The sequence below is a fragment of the Triticum aestivum genome, chromosome 7A (genome assembly GCF_018294505.1).
Source record: "Triticum aestivum cultivar Chinese Spring chromosome 7A, IWGSC CS RefSeq v2.1, whole genome shotgun sequence".
Lineage (NCBI taxonomy): Eukaryota > Viridiplantae > Streptophyta > Magnoliopsida > Poales > Poaceae > Triticum > Triticum aestivum.
The window spans coordinates 81,076,948-81,098,017 of NC_057812.1; the positions used below are offsets into that span (position 1 = coordinate 81,076,948).

At 46.2% G+C, this 21,070-nt stretch overlaps 3 protein-coding genes across 3 annotated transcripts; 1 reads left to right on the plus strand and 2 right to left on the minus strand.

Annotated features, from left to right (window-relative positions):
* The first annotated feature begins 3,499 nt into the window (after nucleotides 1–3,499).
* Nucleotides 3,500–5,469, plus strand: LOC123153059 (serine/threonine-protein phosphatase 7 long form homolog). The gene is made up of 6 exons (XM_044572367.1): nucleotides 3,500–3,759; nucleotides 3,837–4,274; nucleotides 4,365–4,657; nucleotides 4,736–5,000; nucleotides 5,120–5,306; nucleotides 5,447–5,469. Exons 1-6 carry the CDS (start codon nucleotides 3,568–3,570, stop codon nucleotides 5,467–5,469), a joined length of 1,398 nt encoding a protein of 465 aa, XP_044428302.1. The 5' UTR covers nucleotides 3,500–3,567.
* A 2,629-nt stretch (nucleotides 5,470–8,098) lies between these two features.
* On the minus strand, nucleotides 8,099–9,860 carry LOC123150844 (uncharacterized). The gene is made up of 2 exons (XM_044570660.1): nucleotides 9,462–9,860; nucleotides 8,099–9,304 (listed from the first exon to the last, which is right to left on the minus strand). Exons 1-2 carry the CDS (start codon nucleotides 9,793–9,795, stop codon nucleotides 8,241–8,243), a joined length of 1,398 nt encoding a protein of 465 aa, XP_044426595.1. The 5' UTR covers nucleotides 9,796–9,860; the 3' UTR covers nucleotides 8,099–8,240.
* A 3,174-nt stretch (nucleotides 9,861–13,034) lies between these two features.
* LOC123148007 (starch synthase 1, chloroplastic/amyloplastic-like) lies at nucleotides 13,035–20,711 on the minus strand. Its single transcript, XM_044567360.1, has 15 exons — nucleotides 20,068–20,711; nucleotides 18,468–18,823; nucleotides 17,478–17,555; nucleotides 17,268–17,392; nucleotides 16,107–16,188; nucleotides 15,842–16,015; nucleotides 15,660–15,741; nucleotides 15,468–15,559; nucleotides 15,113–15,175; nucleotides 14,944–15,033; nucleotides 14,362–14,486; nucleotides 14,171–14,279; nucleotides 14,042–14,094; nucleotides 13,885–13,924; nucleotides 13,035–13,615 (listed from the first exon to the last, which is right to left on the minus strand). Exons 1-15 carry the CDS (start codon nucleotides 20,372–20,374, stop codon nucleotides 13,457–13,459), a joined length of 1,935 nt encoding a protein of 644 aa, XP_044423295.1. The 5' UTR covers nucleotides 20,375–20,711; the 3' UTR covers nucleotides 13,035–13,456.
* Nucleotides 20,712–21,070: the final 359 nt, after the last annotated feature.

Sequence of the window (21,070 nt, forward strand, 5' to 3'; positions counted from 1 at the left end):
AGTTGGGGGTTGATCTTAGCGAGTTTAAAAATGACGTTATGACACTAGCTGACCCGGACAGACTGGACATTAGACAGTTGAAGTACTGGTTGACAACTAGTTTCGGTCTGGATCCTGAAGTATGTTCCGTCAGTATTCATGCATTGTGGACCAAATCTTGTAAAAATGTCAAGTGGGAGTTGATGCCGGTAGATAGGAGCCAGCATTGGTTGTCCCTGTTAAGACGCTGCCGAGACCGAAGAATCCACTCATATGCACTTGTGCAACCTGTGCCGAAGGAGGAGAATACCGTACAACTCCACAGGGGGTATGAACCCGGCCAAGGCAGTGAAGTGGCTAACGAGATTGTTTTATCCGGGTCACAGCCACAAGATGTGGATGCTAGCCAACCGGAGAAAGAGTCAGACTACGTGCCACACAATGTTTGTGGTCCTGATACTGGGCAGAGTAGCCAGTCGATAATATTAGCTGTTTCTGGTTTTGCTGATGGGGATGAGGAAGGGGATGAAATGCAGAGGGTGATGGAGGAAGAGGACGAGGATGGATTGGTGGAGGAACTGGATTCTGAAAATTCTGAGGATGAAGTTGAGGTACCGATTCCTTCTGCATGGGAGCAGGACATATCCACCGGCCTTACGGTGAACGATGGCCATGAGACTCCATGGCAGTATAATCTGAACCAAGTACAAATAGGGGCTATGTTTGATACAAAGAAAAAATTGAAGTATGCGGTGATAAAGTGGGCTATGTCTACGCAGAGGGTTTTCAAGACACACATATCAAGTCCAACAAACTATACCGTGAAATGTGTTGTAACAGGTTGTCCTGGGAAGGTGCACGGTCACGTGCCGAAGTATGACATCCACTGGGTTGTCACCATTGTCGTCCCACATAATTGTGTGAGGACGAACCTGCTGGTGAAGCATCCAAACCTGACTTCAAGTCTCATTGTGTAACTCATGTATACTGAGATAGTAGAGAAGAAAGATATGGAAGCAAAACACATCCAGACAGCAGTGAAGGTCAGATGGAATTATGTCATTGCTTATGGGAAGGCTTGGAGGGCTAAGCAGAAGGCTATGGAGGAAAGGTTTGGGACGTTCTTCGACTCATATGATAATGTTGTCCGTCTCCTGGGCATACTGAAGGAAAGGAATCCGGGCACTTATGTGAACGTACAACACATGAGGTTGCTGAGTATACCAGATTTCAAGGTGTTGAAACGAGTGTTCTTCTCATTTGCTATGTGCATCGAAGCTTTCCGGCATTGTCCTCCTGTTATGTTTGTGGATGGTACATTCCTGACCGGTCAGTATAGAGGGCAAATCCTTACTGCTATTGGTGTGGACGGGAACAATCAAATCATCCCACTTGCCATGGCATTTGTGGAGGGTGAGAACTTTCTCAGCTGGGTTTGGTTCTTCCGCCAAGTGAAAATTGCCATCGTGAAGGACCGACCAAACGTGTGTGTCATTCATGACAGACATGCTGGTATATTGAAGGCCGTGAAGACACTTCGGAATCCAGCAGATGACGAACCAACACCTTGGAGGGACTTGCAGAGCCGGTGGTGCATGCGCCATCTTGGGGCTAATTTTTTCTCACAGTTCAAGAACAAGCGGTTGATGAACTTGTTCAAAAAATTATGCAAGCAGAGCCAGCAGCGGAAATACGAATTTATTTGGTCAAAACTAGATGAGTTTACTAAGAAGCAGGTCCGTGCAAGGAAGAAAATGGAAGAAGATCAGGTTAAATTAGCAGCACTCATCGCGGAGCTAGAGGAGCCAGTTGGTCTTTGTGACTTGCCAGCAATTGACCCTCCTAATACTAAGAGAAAGAAGGGAAGGGCAATAAAGAATTTTTCTGAGTGGATAGAGAAAGAGCCTCCAATGAATTGGTCTTTGCTGCATGACACACATGGAGCTAGGTATGGCCACATGACAACCAATCTTGCAGAGGTGTATAACTTTGTGCTGAGAGGGAATAGAGCATTGCCACTCACAGCTATTGTGGAGGCTGTATTCCATGGCACTTTGAGATATTTCAGAGAAAGGCACGAGTTAGCAAAGAAGCATATTGAAGATAATCAGAACACACCTTATTGTAGCCGTGTCATGGAATACATGGCAAAGAAGATAGAGAAAGCAAAGAAGCACAGTGTCAGACTCATAGGGAATCAAGAAAGGAGGTATGAGGTTCAGCTTCCTACCGATGGTTTTGGTTCTGGAAATGAGGTGAAGACACACGAGGTTAAAATTGGAACGGAATTTTATCCAACGTGTGAGTGTACATGCAACAAACCGAAGTTGCTGCACCTACCTTGCTCTCATGTGTTGGCTGCCTGTGGCCAGATTCAGTTGGATGCTATATCCTTCGTGTCCCCATACTATTTAAAAGAGGCAGTGCTCAACACCTGGACAGGCGAGATGACAGGGTTTAGAGTCGTCGGCAATTTCAACAAGGTAAACGACGGTGAGAGAGTATACATCCCGCATCCAGACCTTCGGCGAACAAGTAGGGGCAGACGAAAGGCCCGTCGCATCCGGAACGATATGGACCAGTCTGAAGCTGGTGGAGCAACCAGACAATGTTTGTTATGCGCGGCTTATGGGCATAGGATGAAATATTGTCCCGACCTGAACAAAGATGGTGCTTCCGCATCGACGAGTGCTTCCACATCGACGGCTGCTACAACAGGAGCAAGAGGCGGACGTGGTCGTGGCAGTCGAGGCCGAAGGGGCGGACGAGGAAGAAATAACTCACAAGCTATATAATGTGCCGTCGTAGGTTTTAATATGTAATATGTCAGGACTATGTTTTAATTTGTAATATGTGAGGACTATGTTTTAATTTGTAATATGTGAGGACTATGTTTTAATATGTAATATGTCAGGACTATGTTTTAATTTGTAATATGTCAGGACTATGTTTTAATTTGTAATATGTCAGGACTATGTTTTAATTTGTAATATGTGAGGACTATGTTTTAATTTGTAATATGTGAGGACTATGTTTTAATTTGTAATATGTGAGGACTATGTTTTAATATGTAATATGTCAGGACTATGTTTTAATTTGTAATATGTCAGGACTATGTTTTAATTTATGCGGATAATTTGAATTGCAGATATGTCTTCGTATCCATTGCTTAATGGTAACATCGATAGAAAGCACCGGGGCGCTCTTACGGAAGCGGGCAACAACTTAGACGTGTTGGTCACTCGTACCCCAAAGACTAACTGGCTGATACATGATTCATGGGTTGATAGGTATGTGTGCATATAATGGAGACCATATAATGACTTACTATGTTTGACATACTTTTCATAACCGCTAACAATCTCTTTATTTTGTAGGTTAAGTTGGGTTGGACTTCTACCCTTGGCACGGCTGGTTGAGGGTACATTGGATGAGTGGATTGATGGTCCGGACTTAGATGAGGCAGGTGAACCATTGCAGTTACACAAGAGGCAAGTGAGACGTTTCTCTTACGACAAGTCACTCCTTACCTGCTTAGTAGATAGATGGAGACCAGAAACACATACGTTTCACTTTCCTTGGGGAGAGATGGCGCCTACTTTACAGGATGTGTCTTACTTGTTGGGATTACCTCTGGCCGGTGCTGCCATAGGTCCCTTAGAGGCAGAATCTGGGTGGCAAGCAGCGATGCAGACCCGTTTTTTGGCTGCAGTCCCGACTGCTAGGGCTATAGACAACGATCCTCATGGACCTCTTTTTAGATGGTTGAGCCAGTTTCAGGTAACCATCACGGCCACTTAAACAAATGTTGTTTTTTAGTTGTCTGATGTTCATACAATTATTACGTTTCTATGTAGATTGTCTCGTTAGGACATCCCGACGTTCAGTTGTCGGAGGCTCAGATTGACCGGTCCCTAGAGGCATATATTCTTTGGCTATTCGGCAAGACAATGTTTACGGAGAACCACGTGACCACTGTCGATGCACGACTCATCGGTATTGCACGAGAGATAGCTGACGCACGTTGCCCTGCGGATATTCTACAGAGGAGTTTTGGTTCTGCTGTGTTGGCGGCTACGTACAGAGGCCTGTGCAAAGCTTGCTTGTTGAAGTCTAGAAAATCTAGTCTTGTTGGATGTCCATTATTGTTGCAGCTTTGGTCATACGAGAGGTTCCCTATTGGACGACCCTATGTCTACATTGATAAACCTTTTGGTTTGGAGGACTTAGCTGGGACTTATGTGCCTGCTATCGGCGACTTACCTACTATGGGATCTGTTTGGACACGGCGAGAGGTACTTTTATATTAAGTAACAATTAATTCAATTATTTCTTGCCATTCAATAGTATTACTAATGCTTATTTGTTGTCATGCACAGAGACAGTTTGCGCATACTCAGGTTAGGGGATGCTACCCGTCCTTCATGGCGCAGTTTGATAGTTTGCACGAGGATCAAGTTATTTGGGAGCCATACTCGCCTCAGGCTATATCATCGAGGTACCCAGTTGGGATTTCTGGATTGTGCACTAGAGATCGGCACTTTTGGATGACCAAGGCCAAGTTGGTGTTCGACGTGACGGTTGAGGAGATGTCTCTTCATAGGGTGATGAGACAGTTCGGTCTATATCAAGAGCCTGCGATTCCAGATATTCCACACTTGCCAGACCACGTGCACAAGTAAGTACTAATACTATTTTAGTTGGCAGCTCTGCATTCATAATATACCTAACCATGTATCGCGCATGTCAATCTCAGGGACAGTCGCCTAGGAGGAAACAAGTCCATGACTTATTGGCTTGAGAGCATTACCCCTTACGTTGACGAATGGACTACCGCTGCGACAAATATCTGGGGTGAGGTTCGGCCCTTTAACTGGGAAATGTTTGGGTTGTATCTGCAGCGTTACCGGCATACAACGAGGATCTACTTGGTTCCATCAGCTGCTACTGATCAGATCGAAGCCCCTCTCACCAGCGATATGTACCCAACTGCCTCTGTTGTGGGAACCAGACACCACGCGGTAAATGCCTTGGTTCTCATATGTTAAGTCTTTTGTTAATCTGGACATATTCGCTTGGTTGTCTATTCGTGGTGTCTATCATACAACGAGCATATAATTGGTTCATTCTTTGTGTACAGGGTGACTTGACAGTACAGGCGCGAGAGGAGGTTTCCGCTTTAATGCGGCGCTTTCAGAGGGGAGAAACTATCCCACCGCGAGAGGGCGTCTCATGGTTGAGGCGTCTTGATGACAAGCTACGCGGGATTTACGCAGCTGTTACGTGTAGACGGACTTCGGATGTTGCACTTCCTCCTCCAGCACATCGTCCGCCACGTCCCTCTGTACAACATCCAGAACCACGACCCTCTGTGCACCGTTCAGAACCACGACCCTCTGTGCATCGTGCAGAACCTCATCCTTCACAGCCAGGGAGATCTTCCTGGCATGAGCCACCTCCTTCACAGCCAGGGAGATCTTCCTGCCATGAGCCACCTCCTTCACAGCCAGGGAGCTCTTCCTGGCATGAGCCACCTCCTTCACAGCCAGGGAGCTCTTCCTGGCATGAGCCACCTCCTTCACAGCCAGGGAGCTCTTCCTGGCATGAGCCACCTCCTTCACAGCTAGGGAGCGCTTACTGGCATCAGCAGATGAATCTAGGTAACACTACTCACTACATTCTTTTGAACAGTGTAGTAATCGTTCTTGCATTCTCAGCAGTCACTGATGCTTACTGGTGGTGCTTCGTTCATGCATTTGTATCAATTTTACTTTACCGCAGGCGGCAACCAGTCGCAACCGTTCATGCATTCAGAGCAGTCACCGATCCTTAGTGGTGGTGCTTCGTACTTTGAGGGCGACCGCGAGGATGATGACCAAGCTACAAACATTTATGGCTTCTCGCAGACAGTGTTTCACACTCCACCACCACCACCACCGACGCAGGAGACACAGACCGTGACAGACGAGGTTAACTATGGTCGTGGTTATCGCGAGCCTCGTCCACCGCCTCAGCGCTTATCGCCTTCGGGTCCTCGCCCGAGGAAGACCCAGACTCGTCGTCGTCCCCCGCAGTGATATGCTTATCTATCTATGTATGACTCATTATCTATGTTAGTTTCAGACTATTCGCAGCTGTGTGTCAGTATTTATGTATGAGACATGCTTCATGTATGTGTTACTATCGCACTTGCTTCTATGTGATCAGGAGACATATATTGTTTTATGTATGCGAGACACATATTACTATTAATTCGCATTCTTATTTCAGTTACACTTCCAAATAGACTACAACCGATAATTAAGATACAAGTACATCTGAATTAAACGGTGCGGCTGAACTTGTGCAATACATCTTACATACTACAAAATGAAATTCAGATAGAATATAATGCCCTACAATAATACAAGACAAACTAATAATGCAAATACATCTGAATGAAACGGTACAACTGGAATACATCTTACATACTACATGAAGTCATCATCGTCATCCTCCGTTGATGCAGCCCTCTTGCCCTTCGACGATGCGCTCTTCTTGCCTTTCGTCGATGCAGAACTCTTGCCCTTGGTCGATACAGAACTCTTGCCCTTCGCGGATGCATAACTCTTTCCTTTGGACGATGCAGAACTCTTGCCCTTCGACGATGCAGAACCCGGAAGCGGCGACATGAAGATATCACCGTCGTCCTCGCTCTCCTCAGTCCATAAAAATGGATGCTTTTCTGCAGTCCTTCTGAAAGTTTCACTCTTCGGCTCCACAACCTTCTTCCACCTTTCATGCAACCTAAGAAGTTCTTGACGTACCTCCTCATAGGTCCTTTCAGGCCACCCAGACCTACGTAGTTGGTGAGCCAACTCATTCATTATGGTGTCACTACTGGTGAGTTCGTCCCATGGAACTATCCTATTGTCCATCCTGAAATCGGTAGCTAGACTCAGCAGAGTGCTGCTCATCTTAGGGTGAAAACTATGATCGAATGGATAATGGGACATCTCGACTACACTACACTGGAATGCTTATCCACCTCCGCCTGAAGGGGGTTTTATAGATACAGAGGAGAAAATGGCGGAAAAGAATAACTGCGGTATGGCGGGAAAGGGTTGGCGGGAAGGGATTGGCGGGCAAATAAGGCGGGAAGGGATTGGCGGGCAAATAAGGCGGGAAGGGATTGGCGGGAAAATAAGATGGGAAGGGATTGCCGGGGAGGGGTTGGCGAGAAACGGGTGGCGGAAACATATGACGGGAAGGGGTTGGCGGGAAACGGGTGGCGGGAAACGGGTGGGCGGGAAACGGGTGGTGAAACAATACAATTCAGCATGAGCCATGCAACTTCGGCCTAGGGTTGACCAAAAAGTGACTTTTCGGCCTAAACTTGACCAAAAAGTCTATTTCGGTCTAAGCGTGGCCGAAAAGTACTACTTCGGCCTAAATGTGGCCGAAAAGTACTACTTCGGCCTAGCTATGGCCGAAAAGTATTATTTCGGCCTAGTTGTGGCCGAAAAGTACTACTTCAGCCCAAAATTGGCCGACGGGCTACTAGTTTTGCGTTTTTTTCATTCTACGCTATACTTTCCGAAATTGCTACAAAAAATAACATAGTTTTGAAAAAAATTCTAGAAACTGAATGTGATGTTCGACCCATCATATTTCCATGATGCTCCCCTCAGAGACATTTACCCCTTTGTTGTATACGATTTTAGTTAAAGCGGTCTCATGCTGCCTATTCATCAAGTCAAAAATGAGATGATATTTACGAAGTAAGGCAAGTTCTGATACTAGCAAACATTACGAGCACCAAATTACATGGATCGGCATGATTTGCACCAAATTGCCGTGATTATCACACAATTAATTATGATTAGCGTTGAAGATGGAGAGCCCCGGCAAATCCCCTCATGTTCGCCTTCACTTGCACATCGTACACCGGTAGGCATATTGCGCGTCACATTTCCTTAAGTATCTCACGTCCTCATTTGTACTCCATTTTGCATCTCCAAATCTCACCCCCTATCTTGGTGATGAGTGAAGCTATGATTACAGTTACATGGATTGGCATAATCTGCACCAAATTGCATGGACTATCGTGCAATTAATCATTATTAGCAATAGGATGGCGAGCCCCCACAAATCCCCGCATCCAATCATCTTTGCTTGGACTTACACATTGTACACCGGTACACATTACCACAAGACACAACATTACACTTCAAGTTGTACAATCTTCATGCACGGGCCTTGGTTAGCCGCCGTTGGCTTCCTCACCCCCGTCTCCTGGCGGCGACAATGGCGACCAAGGAGACGGCGGCCACCGACGACGCCCAGATGACGCCGGGGCGGTAGCGGACGAGGAAGTTCTGCATCCTCATGTCGTGGAACCGCCTCACCTTCGCGATCTGCACGTCCATGGCCATGTACACCGACGGGTACGTCGCGTAGCCGTCGATGCGCTTGACCAGCTCGTGCACCTCGGCGCCGGACGCCCCGCCACCGCGCACGGCGCCGGCGCGGCGGAGGATCTTGGCGTCGGCCGCCTCGTCGACGAGCTCGTTCATCATCTGGAAGTAGCGCGTCACCGGCTTGTTCTGCTCCTCGTACTCCCGCGCCAGCAGGTTCCGGGCCACCGTGGCCAGCTTGAAGTCGTACACCAGCGCCGGCAGCTGCAGCCTGGCGGACGCCTCGTCGAACTCCACCGTCGCGCGTCCGTCCTCCCCCGGCGCGATCCGCACGCCAGAGCGGCTCAGCTCCCTGGCCGTCGGCATGCGGGACGTCCTGCCGCCGGCGGCCGCCCCCTTCTCCGCGCCCGGCGGCGCCGGCACCACGCTGGCGCGCAGGAAGTCCAGGAGCGTGATCTCGTGGTTGCCGTCGAACATGCCGCGGTCCACGGCCGGCAGCTGCTTGTTGAAGAAGGGCGAGTAGTACCAGCAGAAGGGCCTGACGACGTCGTCGAAGAAGGTGGCGGGGTTGAAGCCGAGCTTGTACCCCTCGAGGCATTTCCGGAGCCCCTCGAACCTGGCTTCGGCGGCGACGGCGCGTGCCGCGTCCTGGACGTGCTCGACGACGTCGAGGATGAGCTTGAGGGGGAGCTGGTTCTCCAGCTTGATCATGTCCGTGACGATGTCCTGCATGTGCGTGGACTTGAACCCCTCGTCGACGGCGTCGCGCCTGACGCCCGCGGCGGTCTTGACCAGCCTCGTGAGGAAGCCGACGACGAGGAAGACGGCGTCGATCACCTGCTTGTCGTCCGACTCCTTTTCTTCGTCGTGCAGCTCCGCCGTCTTGTTCGGTTTCTCCTCTGAGTCATCTTCGCCGCCGCCCGCGCCGGCTACAAATCAGAGCGTACATGCATGATTAACGCCAAGAAACCGTGCATGTTCCTCCAAATTATGGCTAGGTATCAGTCAATTAAGAAAAAAACTATTTTTTTGCACGGATCTCAAAGTAAGATCTAACGAAGGTGCCATGCGTGCGTGCTTGCGTACCAATAGGCGTAGCCACGGCAGCCGGTACTTTTTTGAGGGCGTCCGTCACCACCGTGGCCTTGGTCTGCGGTGGGTCGTCGGGGATGCGGGAGCGGCATTCGCGGGCGACCTGGAGGAAGAGGCTGGTGGCGAGGGGCTTGACGCCGTCGTCGACGTGGCTGCCGGTGACGGACTCGTAGACGAGCGCCGCCTTGACCCAGAGGCTGTTGCGGCGGTCGATGCCGCTGCCGCCGTCGCGCGCGAAGAAGACGCTGCGCGGCACGAACTCGGACGGGTTCTCCGCCTTCATCCGCCTGTACGCCGCCGACTCCAGCATCGTCTCCGACGGCGCCATGGACAGACGGACACACACGATCGAGGTAAGCTAGCTGCTGCGCTGGTGTTAGTCGAGGCAATTTTAGAATGAGATGGCCAGAGATGGGGCGCCAAGAGAGATTTATAGGCCGGTTTTTCTAGGACCTGGTGGCGCGCATGTAATTTGCCATGTGCCTGCGGGGACAAGGGAATCGAGGTTGGCGACGACGTACGTCCAACGGGGAAGGATCGATACCTTTTTTTTTTTTTGAGGGAATGGAAGGATCGATACCTAGTTGACATGACCCCTCCTGGTTTTCTTGTTGGGTCAGGCCTATATGAGGCGGTCACGCCAAGCATAAAGCCATTAGTAGGTTGGTTTGCAGGGGAGGAAGGAAGGATGTGCCAATGCATAGATGCACTTCAAGCCCGACCGTGGCCGTGAGCACAAGGCACACCTGACGTGGGCCCATCGCCCCCTCCTGTCTCGGAAGATTCATCGACGACGCCATTGGTGCATTCCCTCCCTCTTGTCTCGGAAGATTCATCGGCATCATCTCACACAAGTCACCATTGCGATGACAACAACAACAACAACAACAACAACAACAACAACAACAACAACAACAACAACAACAACAACAACAACAACAACAACAACAACAACGGAAAGATTTCTAACAACATTTCTGGGATCTTGTGAAATGGGATCTAAAGAAGCTATTGGATGATTTTCATTCTGGAAATCTAGATATAACAAGACTTAATTATGGAATTATCAGCCTGATACCAAAAGTGCAAGATGCTAAGCAGATACAAAAATTTAGACTAATATGCCTTCTTAATGTTAGTTTTAAAATCGTTACTAAAGTGTTGATGAACATGTTGAGTAGGGTGATCAAACCCATCATCTCCCACACACAAACCGCCTTTATTAAGGGGAGATATATTATGGAGGGAGTGGTGGTGTTACATGACGCCCTAAATACTATTCACCATAAAAAAGCAAAGTGCACTCTTGTTCAAGGTGGACTTTGAGAAAACTTATGATAAGATAAAATGGCCATTTGTATATAAGATGTTGAAACTAAAGAATTGCCCTGGTCAATGGTGTGACTTGGTGATGCACACTATGATTGGAGGGCATGTAGGTGTCAAGGTAAATGATGTGATAGGGCCATATTTTAAAACACATAAAGGGCGGAGGCAAGGAGATTTCATGTATCCCCTGCTATTTGATTTAGCTGTTGATGCCCTAGCTATATTCAGATGGTTTTGTGAAAGGAGTTATGCCCGAGTTTGAAAATAATGGTGTAAACATGTTGTAATATGCAGATGACACCATGTTCTTATAACAAGATGATGAAGAAAGTGCCAAAAATCTAAATTTCATTCTTAGTGCTTTTGAATAGATGCCAGGTCTAACTATAAACTTTCACAAGAGTGAGATATTTTTATTTGGAGAGGCCATCAATAAAACAACAATTTATCAGGAATTTTCACTTGTGAACTTGGGAAAATTCCATTGAAACACATAGGGTTACCTATTTCTGATGTAAGGCTAGGAAATAAATTTTGGAAGATTGTACTGAGAAAATTGAAAAAAGATGTGTTGGCTGGCAAGGGAGACTTCTAAATATGGCAGGTAGAGTGGTCTTGGTCCAATCCTGTTTATCTAACATTCCAATGTATATGATGTCTTTCTATCTCTTGCATGTTGGCATTAGGAAAAAAGCTGACTTCTTCAGAGCTAGACTAGTCCGACAGGAGAACGAGGACAAAAAGAAATACTACTTCATCAATTGGAAAACATGTTGCCTCCCAAAAAACATGGGAGTTTGGGGATTTTAAATCTAGAACTAATGAATAATGCTCTATTAGCTAAATGGTTTTGGAAATTAGAAACTGAAGAAGGAATATGGATTGATATTTTACTTAATAAGTATGTGAAGGGCAAATGCATCTATGGCATTAAGAAAAAACCTGGAGATTCTCAATTTTTGGGGAGCCTTTTGTAGGTGAAAATTTTATATTATCAACATGTTAAGAAACAGTTAGGGGATGGCAGAAATACTAGGTTTTGAGAAGATTGGAGGTTGGGCTCCGAACCTTTAAAAGAGGCTTATCCCACCTTATACAATGTTAGTTTTAATCATGATATCTCTGTTGCAGAGACTGTTGAAATGGGATGGAATAATTTTACTTTTAGAAGAAGTTTACTTGGGGGCAAAGCCGAGTTGTGGGCTAGCCTCAAATCAAGATGTGAGGAGATTAGAATGCATGGAGGCAAGGACAAGCCTATGTGGATGCTTGCCAATGATAGAAAATTCTCTGGAAAATCTTTATATCTTTTCCTTATGAAAACTGATGTGGGTTTCCCACACAAGTTTCTATGGAAAATTAAAATTCCAGCCAAGATTAAAATGTTCTTTTGGTTGAGGGTGCGTAAAAGCATTCTAACTAAAGACAACTTAATCAGAAAAGGATGGAAAGGGAAGAAAGAATGTGTCTATTGTGGACAGAATGAAACTATTGATCATCTGTTTTTTAACTGTCTGTTGCCAGACTTATATGGAACTTAATTAAATGTCCATTTGATTTGAGATCAACCCCTAGTGAGTTAGATTTTTTTTGCGGGATGATTGTCTGAACAGATGGTTGAAAACTTTTCAGAAGTCAGAGAAAAAAAAATCAATCCTTGTGCTATATTCTGGTCCATCTGGAAATGCAGAAATGACATTATTTTTAGATCAAAAACAAATTCATGATCCCATGATCCTGGTAAGACTAATGTGTAATTGGATCGTTGATTGGCCTATTTTGCGGATAAAACCCAAAGAAAGAGCTACTGATGTTGGGGGCAAGAATAATCAAGCTGGTAGCAAGCGAAATATATCGAGCGTCGCAGGGTGGAGACCAGGGTGCAGAGACTAGATAACTGAAGGAAAAAACAGCGGCGGGTGATCTTCTCTTCACCTTCACAGTGGCGTTGACAGGATGCAGACCTCCTCTGTCTGCTTGCCTCTTCAGCGACCTGTGCTTTGCGTGTCTGCTGCCTTTTTACTGTCGGGCTTTGTCCCTTCGTTTGTGGATTATGTTCGGTCATGTCGCCTGAATCTTTAAGCTTTTTAGCTGCTGTTGGATTTAGTAGTTTATAAGTAGATCTGAACCCGAGACCTGCGCTGGATGCTGTTATTTTGATGGTTTCGTTAATGAAATCAGAGGGAACCCCCTCTTTTGATAAAAGAAAAATAACAAAACAAAAACAACAGCAGCAAAGATAAATAAAATTCTCCAACAGGTCAAAAATTTGTCAGCTAAGGACAAGACAACATACACAGAAGGGAACAAACTTCACAATCACTAAGGCTAAAGAGTCACCAGTTGGTTTCAGATTTCAGCTGTAACACGGACCGAGAGGCTGCCAGCTGAGTGCAACTTTGCTGTTAACCATTCCTGCAGCACCCCCTTCCTTATTCCCCAAAACTGTAACTGTCATCCACCCGAAGCTGTCACCGCCGCAGCAGCACAGCCATCATTTACTCTCGAACCGGCGAACCAAGCAAGCAGGCGCATTGCCACTATTGTAGGAGGACCGCGTTCCACGCAATGTACAGGGGTATCCTTCCGGGCCGCGGAAGGATGAGGAACATGTCTTCTGAGCTCAAGGAGACTGCCGCTTCGACCTCCCCAGTCCCTGTCTACATGACATATGGCTGGTCCACGAAGGCCCATTCGAAGATCTGCTCGTACTGCTCGGCGGCATGGTCCCACGTATGGTCTTTTGTCATGCCTCGCTTCATGAGCCCCTCCCAGGACGGCTTGTGCTCCCTGAATGTCGACATCGCGGTTCGCAATGCCTGCACAAGTGTCGAACAAGGTAACTTTTACACGAATCGTAGACACCAGGCGCCATTCTGGCCCCCATCGGAGAACCAAAGTATGGTATGAGTTATCGTCACAAAATATAAATTAGCAGAACACAAGCAAAATGCCTCAGGGCAATCGACTACACCATTAGTATAGACAAAGTGAGTCCATCAGGTTGTCTATATACAAGGGGCACTAAGGTACCATGCTACAGCCAAGATCGATCCTATAACCGGACAAGAGCTCAGCAAAAACTTACCCACAACATCTTGTCCACGGTTAGCGGTGAGAACGCCCACCTGCAGGTACAGAACAGTAACATTTAATCATCACAAGTTGATTTATTTGGCGCAGTGTACCCCGAAGACGTTGCAAAAAGATACACTGAAAGTTAGCTAAAATTGAGCAGTGCGTACCCTGTGCCCTCCTCTCCTTTTGCACCAAAAGGGTTGAAGGTCTCGACTGTGTCCTGTTGAATACACGAGACAATTAGAACATTTGCATTGGAGCCAACAAAACTAGAATTTTCAGGGCAGCTGTCTTACTCGGAGGCCCCCAGTTCCATGAACTACAGGAACTGTGCCATATTGCATAGCATATAGCTGATTAAGACCGCAAGGTTCGAATCTGGATGGCATTAACAATATATCGCAACTGCACAAAAAGACATATTTTTTAAAACATTATGATATATGTAAGCTGAAAAAGAAGGTCTTATTAGAAGTTCTCTGCATACCCTGCAGTTATTCTGTGGGAAACTGGAACACTAAATCCAACCCAACCACGGAATTTATCCTTGTAGTTCGACTCGGTAGATCTCATCCAGCCTTCAAAAACTGGATCCCCAGATCCAAGCATGACCTGTAAAAATAAGAGTAAAAGGATACCACTGATCGACTGGATCTAGCTGGCTACAAACTGCTAAAATCACCCTGGGTCCCCCTTCTCTTAGTCTTCAGGCAATGTTGAAACAAGAAATGTTGGAATGGAGATGAGAGCATATGACATGTCTGCAGTTCACCAAGCCAATTTTATTGTGGAATATGTTTGTTGCGCGCATGCATATGTTTGTATACCAAAACATGTTGTTGAGTGTGTCGCATAGACTACAGGATAGTTCAGCTATAGTGGCACTGCATGGTCAGTGCTACACATATATTTATTGCTTCCAGCTTTGTTTCAGAACTTGCAGTCGCACTTTACTGAATAGCATTAAAATTCTCACGGAAGCAATAGCTGGAACTTATGTTTGTATTATACTACCCCACACCTATGTTTGATTCACACTCTAGTCTCAAGCAAAAGAATATGGACTTACAAACTGCACGTCCTCCCTCATGAGATCTGGAATGGCCATTTTAATGAGGTCAATGCCTTTCTGGTAATCCAGTCTTCCAATAAAGCCAATCTGTGAATCAAGCTAATGAGATGATTGGCAAGTTTTTTTTTAGGGATTTAAAAAAAAAAATTAGGGGTTGGTATCTAACCAGAGGAACATCCTCCCTTACAGGTAAACCCAGCTCCTTCTGCAATTCAGCTTTACATTTGGCCTGACAAGTATACCAAACCACATAGGATTAGTTAGTGCGAACATCATGGGAAGCAAACTAGCAAAGAAAAAAAAGTACTAGATCACATATACTCCCTCCGGCCTCCGTTCCTAAATAGTTGTCTTTTTAGAGATTTCAAATGGACTACCATATACGGATGTATATAAGACATATTTTAGAGTGTAGATTCACTCATTTTGCTCCGTATGTAGTCACTTGTTGAAATCTCTAGAAAGACAAATATTTAGGAACGGAGGGAGTACATGTTATATATAGGGTACTATCCACACACCTTTCCAGAGAGGTCATCGACAGAATAATGATGAGGGAGACACTTGTCCGTGGTGGGGTTCCAATCATTAATATCAATTCCATTTACAATTCCTGCATACCCAAAGAGCAAACTGAATTAATTCTTGCAACCCATCCATCTATTTCTGTAAATATGTTTCAGAAGAAGATAAGTGGATTCAAATATAGTTACCATTCAATACACTTTTTCGGGAACTTAAGAGCTCATTGAGGCCCTGTCCACCTTCAGCAGTTGTGACCTCCCATGAATAACCCTAGAAACAAAAGATTAAATTATTTCTTAATTGGGTGAAAGACAGGGCAATTGAACTGAAGAACATACCGCAAGAAAAAAGAGAAGTGTGAGTATTTCACCTGACTGACGGTCACAATTCGATCTGCTGTCACAACTGCTCCTTTCAAAAAGTTAACTGCCTCACCCTTGTCAAGGGCATGCCTCCTTGCCCATTCTGGAAATACCCATTCTAAAGCTCCATACCATTCAGGTGGCAATCCCAGATCAGGATATGTACTTGCAGGCTCCACACCCTAATGACATTGAAATAACATACAGTATGACGATACGAGTGAACCGACATACAAAGCCATGTACAGATAATGAAAAGTGATAGACCCAAACCTGATGTGCTAAATTATGTATAACAAGAGTGCTGCGGGAATCTCTGTAAACACCGTATGGTCTATATTTTGCAGCAAGAAGGCTGGATAAAAATGACTGATGTCAGCAACAAAGTTGATTACGTAATGAAAACCAATTTAACATGCAACACTGGCGACAAAAAAAGGGAACACGACATGGTAAACAGCACAAGAGCAAAAGGAAATATGCATCTAACATCGACAGTTGTACAAGGTAAGCCCGCTAGCCAACATCAAGCAGCTACAATTTACCATCTGAAATTGCCCGAAACAAGTAGCGTCCAAACATGCTGAACCATATTCCCCGAGTGAATAAATGAATTGCCCCATAAGCCTCAAGTGGTTCTGAAATGTCCTAATTCCTAAAACACATGCACCATGATCTCCCCAAAACACATGCATATCATGACCGTTACTTTTATAGGTGTAACTGCAAATTACGGTGTGAAAGCTTAGGTGGTACCCAGGGTCCGCAAGATACTAAAATCATCAAAACATGCAATTTTCAGATTATCTGAAAACTGGTGGCAGCAGACCACCAGTCCACCCCCTCAGCCGCGAGAAATGGTACATCTCCGGTGATCATGCTCATAGCTTGGTCGATTTGGAAGCAGCTCAACACGGTCATCTTCGATGAATCGACCTTGCGCAGTCTAGCATTACTAGCTTACTTGACACAATCAAGGCTGAGGCCCGGCTGTGAGTGAAGGCAGGGGCAGTGGGGCTTGCACCGCTTCTTCCAGCAGCGGCTAGTTCTCAGGGGTGCGGTGTTGTAATTTTGGGTCCCCTCTTTGGGATTGTACATAAACTCTTTTTCTATCAATGCATCGAGACACAAAGCTTTAGGCATTTTCTCGGGGGAAAATCAGATTAGCTACAAACTAGTGAAGTGCAATCTCTGAACTTGTAAATCTCAAAACACATTATGTTTGCCACAATAAATTGTTAACTAAAGCTAAAGATGATTGACTGAGGAAATCCTTAAGAGTTATTCACTCCGGTAACTTTTAGACGCCATAAGCATATATGCAATATAAGGACAGACATGAAAAAAGCATAAAAGAAATGCAGTACAACGTGGGCACAATGCAAAGCAGAGAATGAATAAAGGATTGGACTTTCAGATCCAGAAACAACATACACTGGCACAAGGCTGGCATGCCAATCGTTCACAACAAACATGCAATTCTGTCCATAAATATATCCTCCCAATTCAAGGATTAGTGGGGCCTCGCATGCAGCATAGCAAAGGAGTGTGTATCTGAACTGCACGACATAGAGCAGCCGGTCAGCTAGGTGGTACAACTTACGGCTTAGTCAACTAGGAGCTTAGTATAACAGTGTAATGTACCTGATTATCACCAAAAGCACCAAAATTATCTCCATATAAACTTCCTGGTCTATGATATGACGGATGATCGACAAACACCTGAACAAAAGTGTTGATTGAAATTAGAATAAAAATAAATGGCCAAAATACGCAAGCATTGGGCACTTGCTGTTTAGAATAAGAAGTAAACTTATGAACAACTTAACAACGTATATGTCAACGTAGGCACTCTTGTAAGGAGCAAAAAAAGTATCATTGGACAAAAAAATCACCAGACGATCTGTGGATGGAAAGCCACTGTTTTCGAAGTTCCTGATAGCTTCTAAAATGATCTTCATTTAGCAAAACAATGCCAATAGTTTGGGGTTCTGTCAGTCACAAGGCCCCCCTCACCTTTTGGTGTTGCTGCCTTAGCATGCTTTTTTTGGTTCTTTTGCCATTGTTAGCTCTTTGAAATAAGTTTGTTGCTTTCTATCTATATGACAACAGAGTGCTTGCCTTTTGTTAAGGGACAAAAATGTCTTCCTTGCACCCACATTTTCTCCTTAGAACAATGATGGTGCACTGAATGCACAGTACTCCCATGATTGAGGCAAAGATAAATGTATACTCTAAGTGCAATTGGCAGAATAAAATTGGTACTTTATGATTTTACACCTTATTCACATGAAGTGCTTGGTGCAAACAGAAATGCAAAATCATGTGCAAGCAGTGGCGGCACTGCGTGGCTGTGGGCTCAGCCAACCTACAATTTTTTCAATAAAATAAACTTTAGTTCTCAAATTCCACGTATTAATCCCTGAAAGTTAAAGGCACCGACACCAAAAATACTAGGCACATGCATGAATTCCATGGATATATCATATTTTGACCGTCATGCGCAGGAGTACAAGGGAAATAACAAGAAAGTATGGGAATCACATATGTCTTTGCAGGGCTAAAAGGAAGTGTAAACAAGGATAAACAATTGCTACAATTCAACAGAGAATAATAAGGCGATTGTATACCCACCCAATCGACGTTGTCTCTATACTCATGAAAAAAGGTGACTTCATGTGATCCCCCAAAGCATGGAATCTGAATGTGCTTCGCAGTGTATAATGCCTTTGCATAGTTTTTATCAGAGGACCCATTCAAGTATCTTGGCATTACAACCATCACACGGTGACCACGAGCAGCAAGAGCAATTGGTAACGAACCACAAACATCTCCCAGCCCCCCTGACTTTGCATAAGGAGCAGCTTCACCAGTCACAAACACGATGCTACGTGTAATTTTAGCTTGAGGTTGCTCGTTCGCATCCATGATCTCAGAATCCTGCTCACTTGCAGTCACAATTATGCTGTCGATGGAATCCTCAGCAATCCCTGGTTGCAAATGGAAAATATTCATATGGTATATTTGTCAAGACCAGTGTGAGGACATATATTAGCAGAACATGATTAATTAATACCCAGAAGATCACATTCTTTAAAAATTGCGTGACAATAGGTTAGCAATAACAAAAATGGCGTAACCTGCATTCTGTTCTCAGCTACTCCCTCCGTTCCGAATTACTTGTCTTGGATTTGTCTAGATACGGATGTATCTAGACTCATTTTAGTGCTAGATACCTCCGTATCTAGACAAATCTAAGACAAGTAATTCGGAACGGAGGGAGTAGATGCCAAATTCAGGATGTCTAATATACTCCATCCGTTCCTAAATATTTGTCTTTCTAGAGATTTCAACAAGTGACTACATACGGAGCAAAATGAGTGAATCTACACTCTAAAATATGTCTATATACATCCGTATGTGGTAGTTCATTTAAAATCTCTAAAAAGACAAATATTTAGGAACGGAGGGAGTACTACACAGCAAACACAAAGTAGCAGCCCAACGAAGAGTCTAACAGAGAGTGAGCTGGGCCTAGTACTCTGCAAAGCACACATGATCCCAGCCTCCCAGTTGCCCATGTGACTTACTGCGTGGGCCTCCCATTTCATTGAAAAACAAGACAGTTATACAAGGGTCTTCAATTTCGATACTACTTCTGTACTCAAAGGTGGAAGCTCCTTCTAGTTCCTGTAATATAAAACAGAAAGGAGCATTGCATTCCTTGAAGGGGTGCTCATCTGTCATGTCCACTATGATTTTTGTAAAATCAGCTGAGTGCTGAGAATATACTATTGGAGACTGATAAACCCAATGTGATGTTAAGATTTCCCACTAATAAGTACAGGGAGTCGCACCATTTTCGGTAATGATACCAGGCCAAGCAAAAGACAAACTCCTCAATTTAACTACGTTCCCAACGTGCGTGCACTTGGCCCAGCCTTTTCAGTCTTCTTTCTAGTAGCAGTACTAAATTACGATACCAGTCCAGTGATGTGTCTGCTGAGACCCAACCACGTGCACAGGCCCCGACACCTCGGCGGTGCACCGCTATCGTATCGACACGCCACCCCAATCAATCATCTCACGATCCAATGAAACGTCTAGAAAAATCTACTGATCTGCCCGCGTCGGTCTCGATTTCTATCTACTTTCCATCTGTACGATCGATGAACAACGAACATATACTCCGCGGTATACATCCGCCCAGAAGAAATCGGCTGAACCGCGGTACCTTCGAGCAGGAGGTCGGGGGCGAGCTCCCCCACGCCGGCGTCGGGCAGGGGCGGCTGCGTCGGGGCCGGCGACTGGGCGGGCGCGGGCGGGGGCGGCGCGAGGAAGCCTGGCACGACGGGCGGGGCCAGCTGCTGCTGCGCGGGGCGCGCCGCGGGGCCCTCCCTGCTGAGCTCGGCGACGTAGCGGCCCCGCGCCACGCGCCGGAGCCGCGCGCGGACGACGCACGCGGTCGCCCGGTGCGCCGGATCGGCGCGCAGGCGCACGCTGGGGGCGAGGCACCCGGCGCCGACGCCCGTCGCCGCCATCTGGAGGTGAGCCCGCAGAAAACAGGAGGCGGGCGGAGGTGCGGACGGAAGGTGGATCACCCCGCTCGGTGCGGGCCGGGGCGAAGCCTCTCTCTCTCTCTCTCTCTCTCTCTCTCTCTCCCACTGCGGTGCTGCTGCTGCTGCCGCGGGGCGCGCTCCCCGGGGTTTTAGTGCGCTGCCTGCAAAAGCGGATCGGGGGGTTTGCCTGCGCTGCCGCGCCGAGGCCGAGGTGGTGATGGGCGGGGCGCGGGAGAGGGAGAGAGAGAGAGGAGTGGAGTGGCGCGGACGGACGGACGGAAGAGCAGCTGCGGTTTTCAGTGGCTGTGTGCGGCCCGTGCCTCCGTTGCCATATCTGGCTGGCTGTTGTCACGGTTTGCTCGTGAGCGGCGCGTGGTATTTTTTTCGGTTGGGCTTCTTTTTGTTTGCGTGGAGTGCCGACATGTAGCAGCGTACGCCGGCGAGAAGAGAGCTGGGCCGTGCAAAATGCGAAGATGCCCCGCACGCGAAAATGGATCCAGACGATTCTCGGGGAAGAAAAAACGAAGATGGATCCAGACGGTTGCGTGGTTTTTTCTTTTGTGAATAATTGCGTGGGTTTTCGTACTAGTGAAACTCGAATTCTCGCAAAAAAATAAGTGCTAGTGAAACTCTTTTGTTTTCAGTTCAAAACTCTCTTCTTCTTTTTTCGTGAGAAAA

What these genes read in the sequence shown, in the direction of transcription:
- LOC123153059 (XM_044572367.1), top strand. Translation starts at nt 3,568, where the DNA reads ATGGCGCCTACTTTACAGGATGTGTCTTACTTGTTGGGATTACCTCTG. An exon ending in CTGTTTGGACACGGCGAGAG is followed by an intron (nt 4,275 to 4,364) that starts GTACTTTTATAT and finishes GCACAGAGACAG; the next exon opens with TTTGCGCATACTCAGGTTAG. An exon ending in TGGGAACCAGACACCACGCG is followed by an intron (nt 5,001 to 5,119) that starts GTAAATGCCTTG and finishes CTTTGTGTACAG; the next exon opens with GGTGACTTGACAGTACAGGC.
- LOC123150844 (XM_044570660.1), bottom strand. Translation starts at nt 9,795, where the DNA reads ATGGCGCCGTCGGAGACGATGCTGGAGTCGGCGGCGTACAGGCGGATG. An exon ending in TGCCGTGGCTACGCCTATTG is followed by an intron (nt 9,305 to 9,461) that starts GTACGCAAGCAC and finishes TCTGATTTGTAG; the next exon opens with CCGGCGCGGGCGGCGGCGAA.
- LOC123148007 (XM_044567360.1), bottom strand. Translation starts at nt 20,374, where the DNA reads ATGGCGGCGACGGGCGTCGGCGCCGGGTGCCTCGCCCCCAGCGTGCGC. An exon ending in CCCCGACCTCCTGCTCGAAG is followed by an intron (nt 18,824 to 20,067) that starts GTACCGCGGTTC and finishes ATTTGCAACCAG; the next exon opens with GGATTGCTGAGGATTCCATC. An exon ending in AAAGGAGAGGAGGGCACAGG is followed by an intron (nt 13,925 to 14,041) that starts GTACGCACTGCT and finishes CTGTACCTGCAG; the next exon opens with GTGGGCGTTCTCACCGCTAA.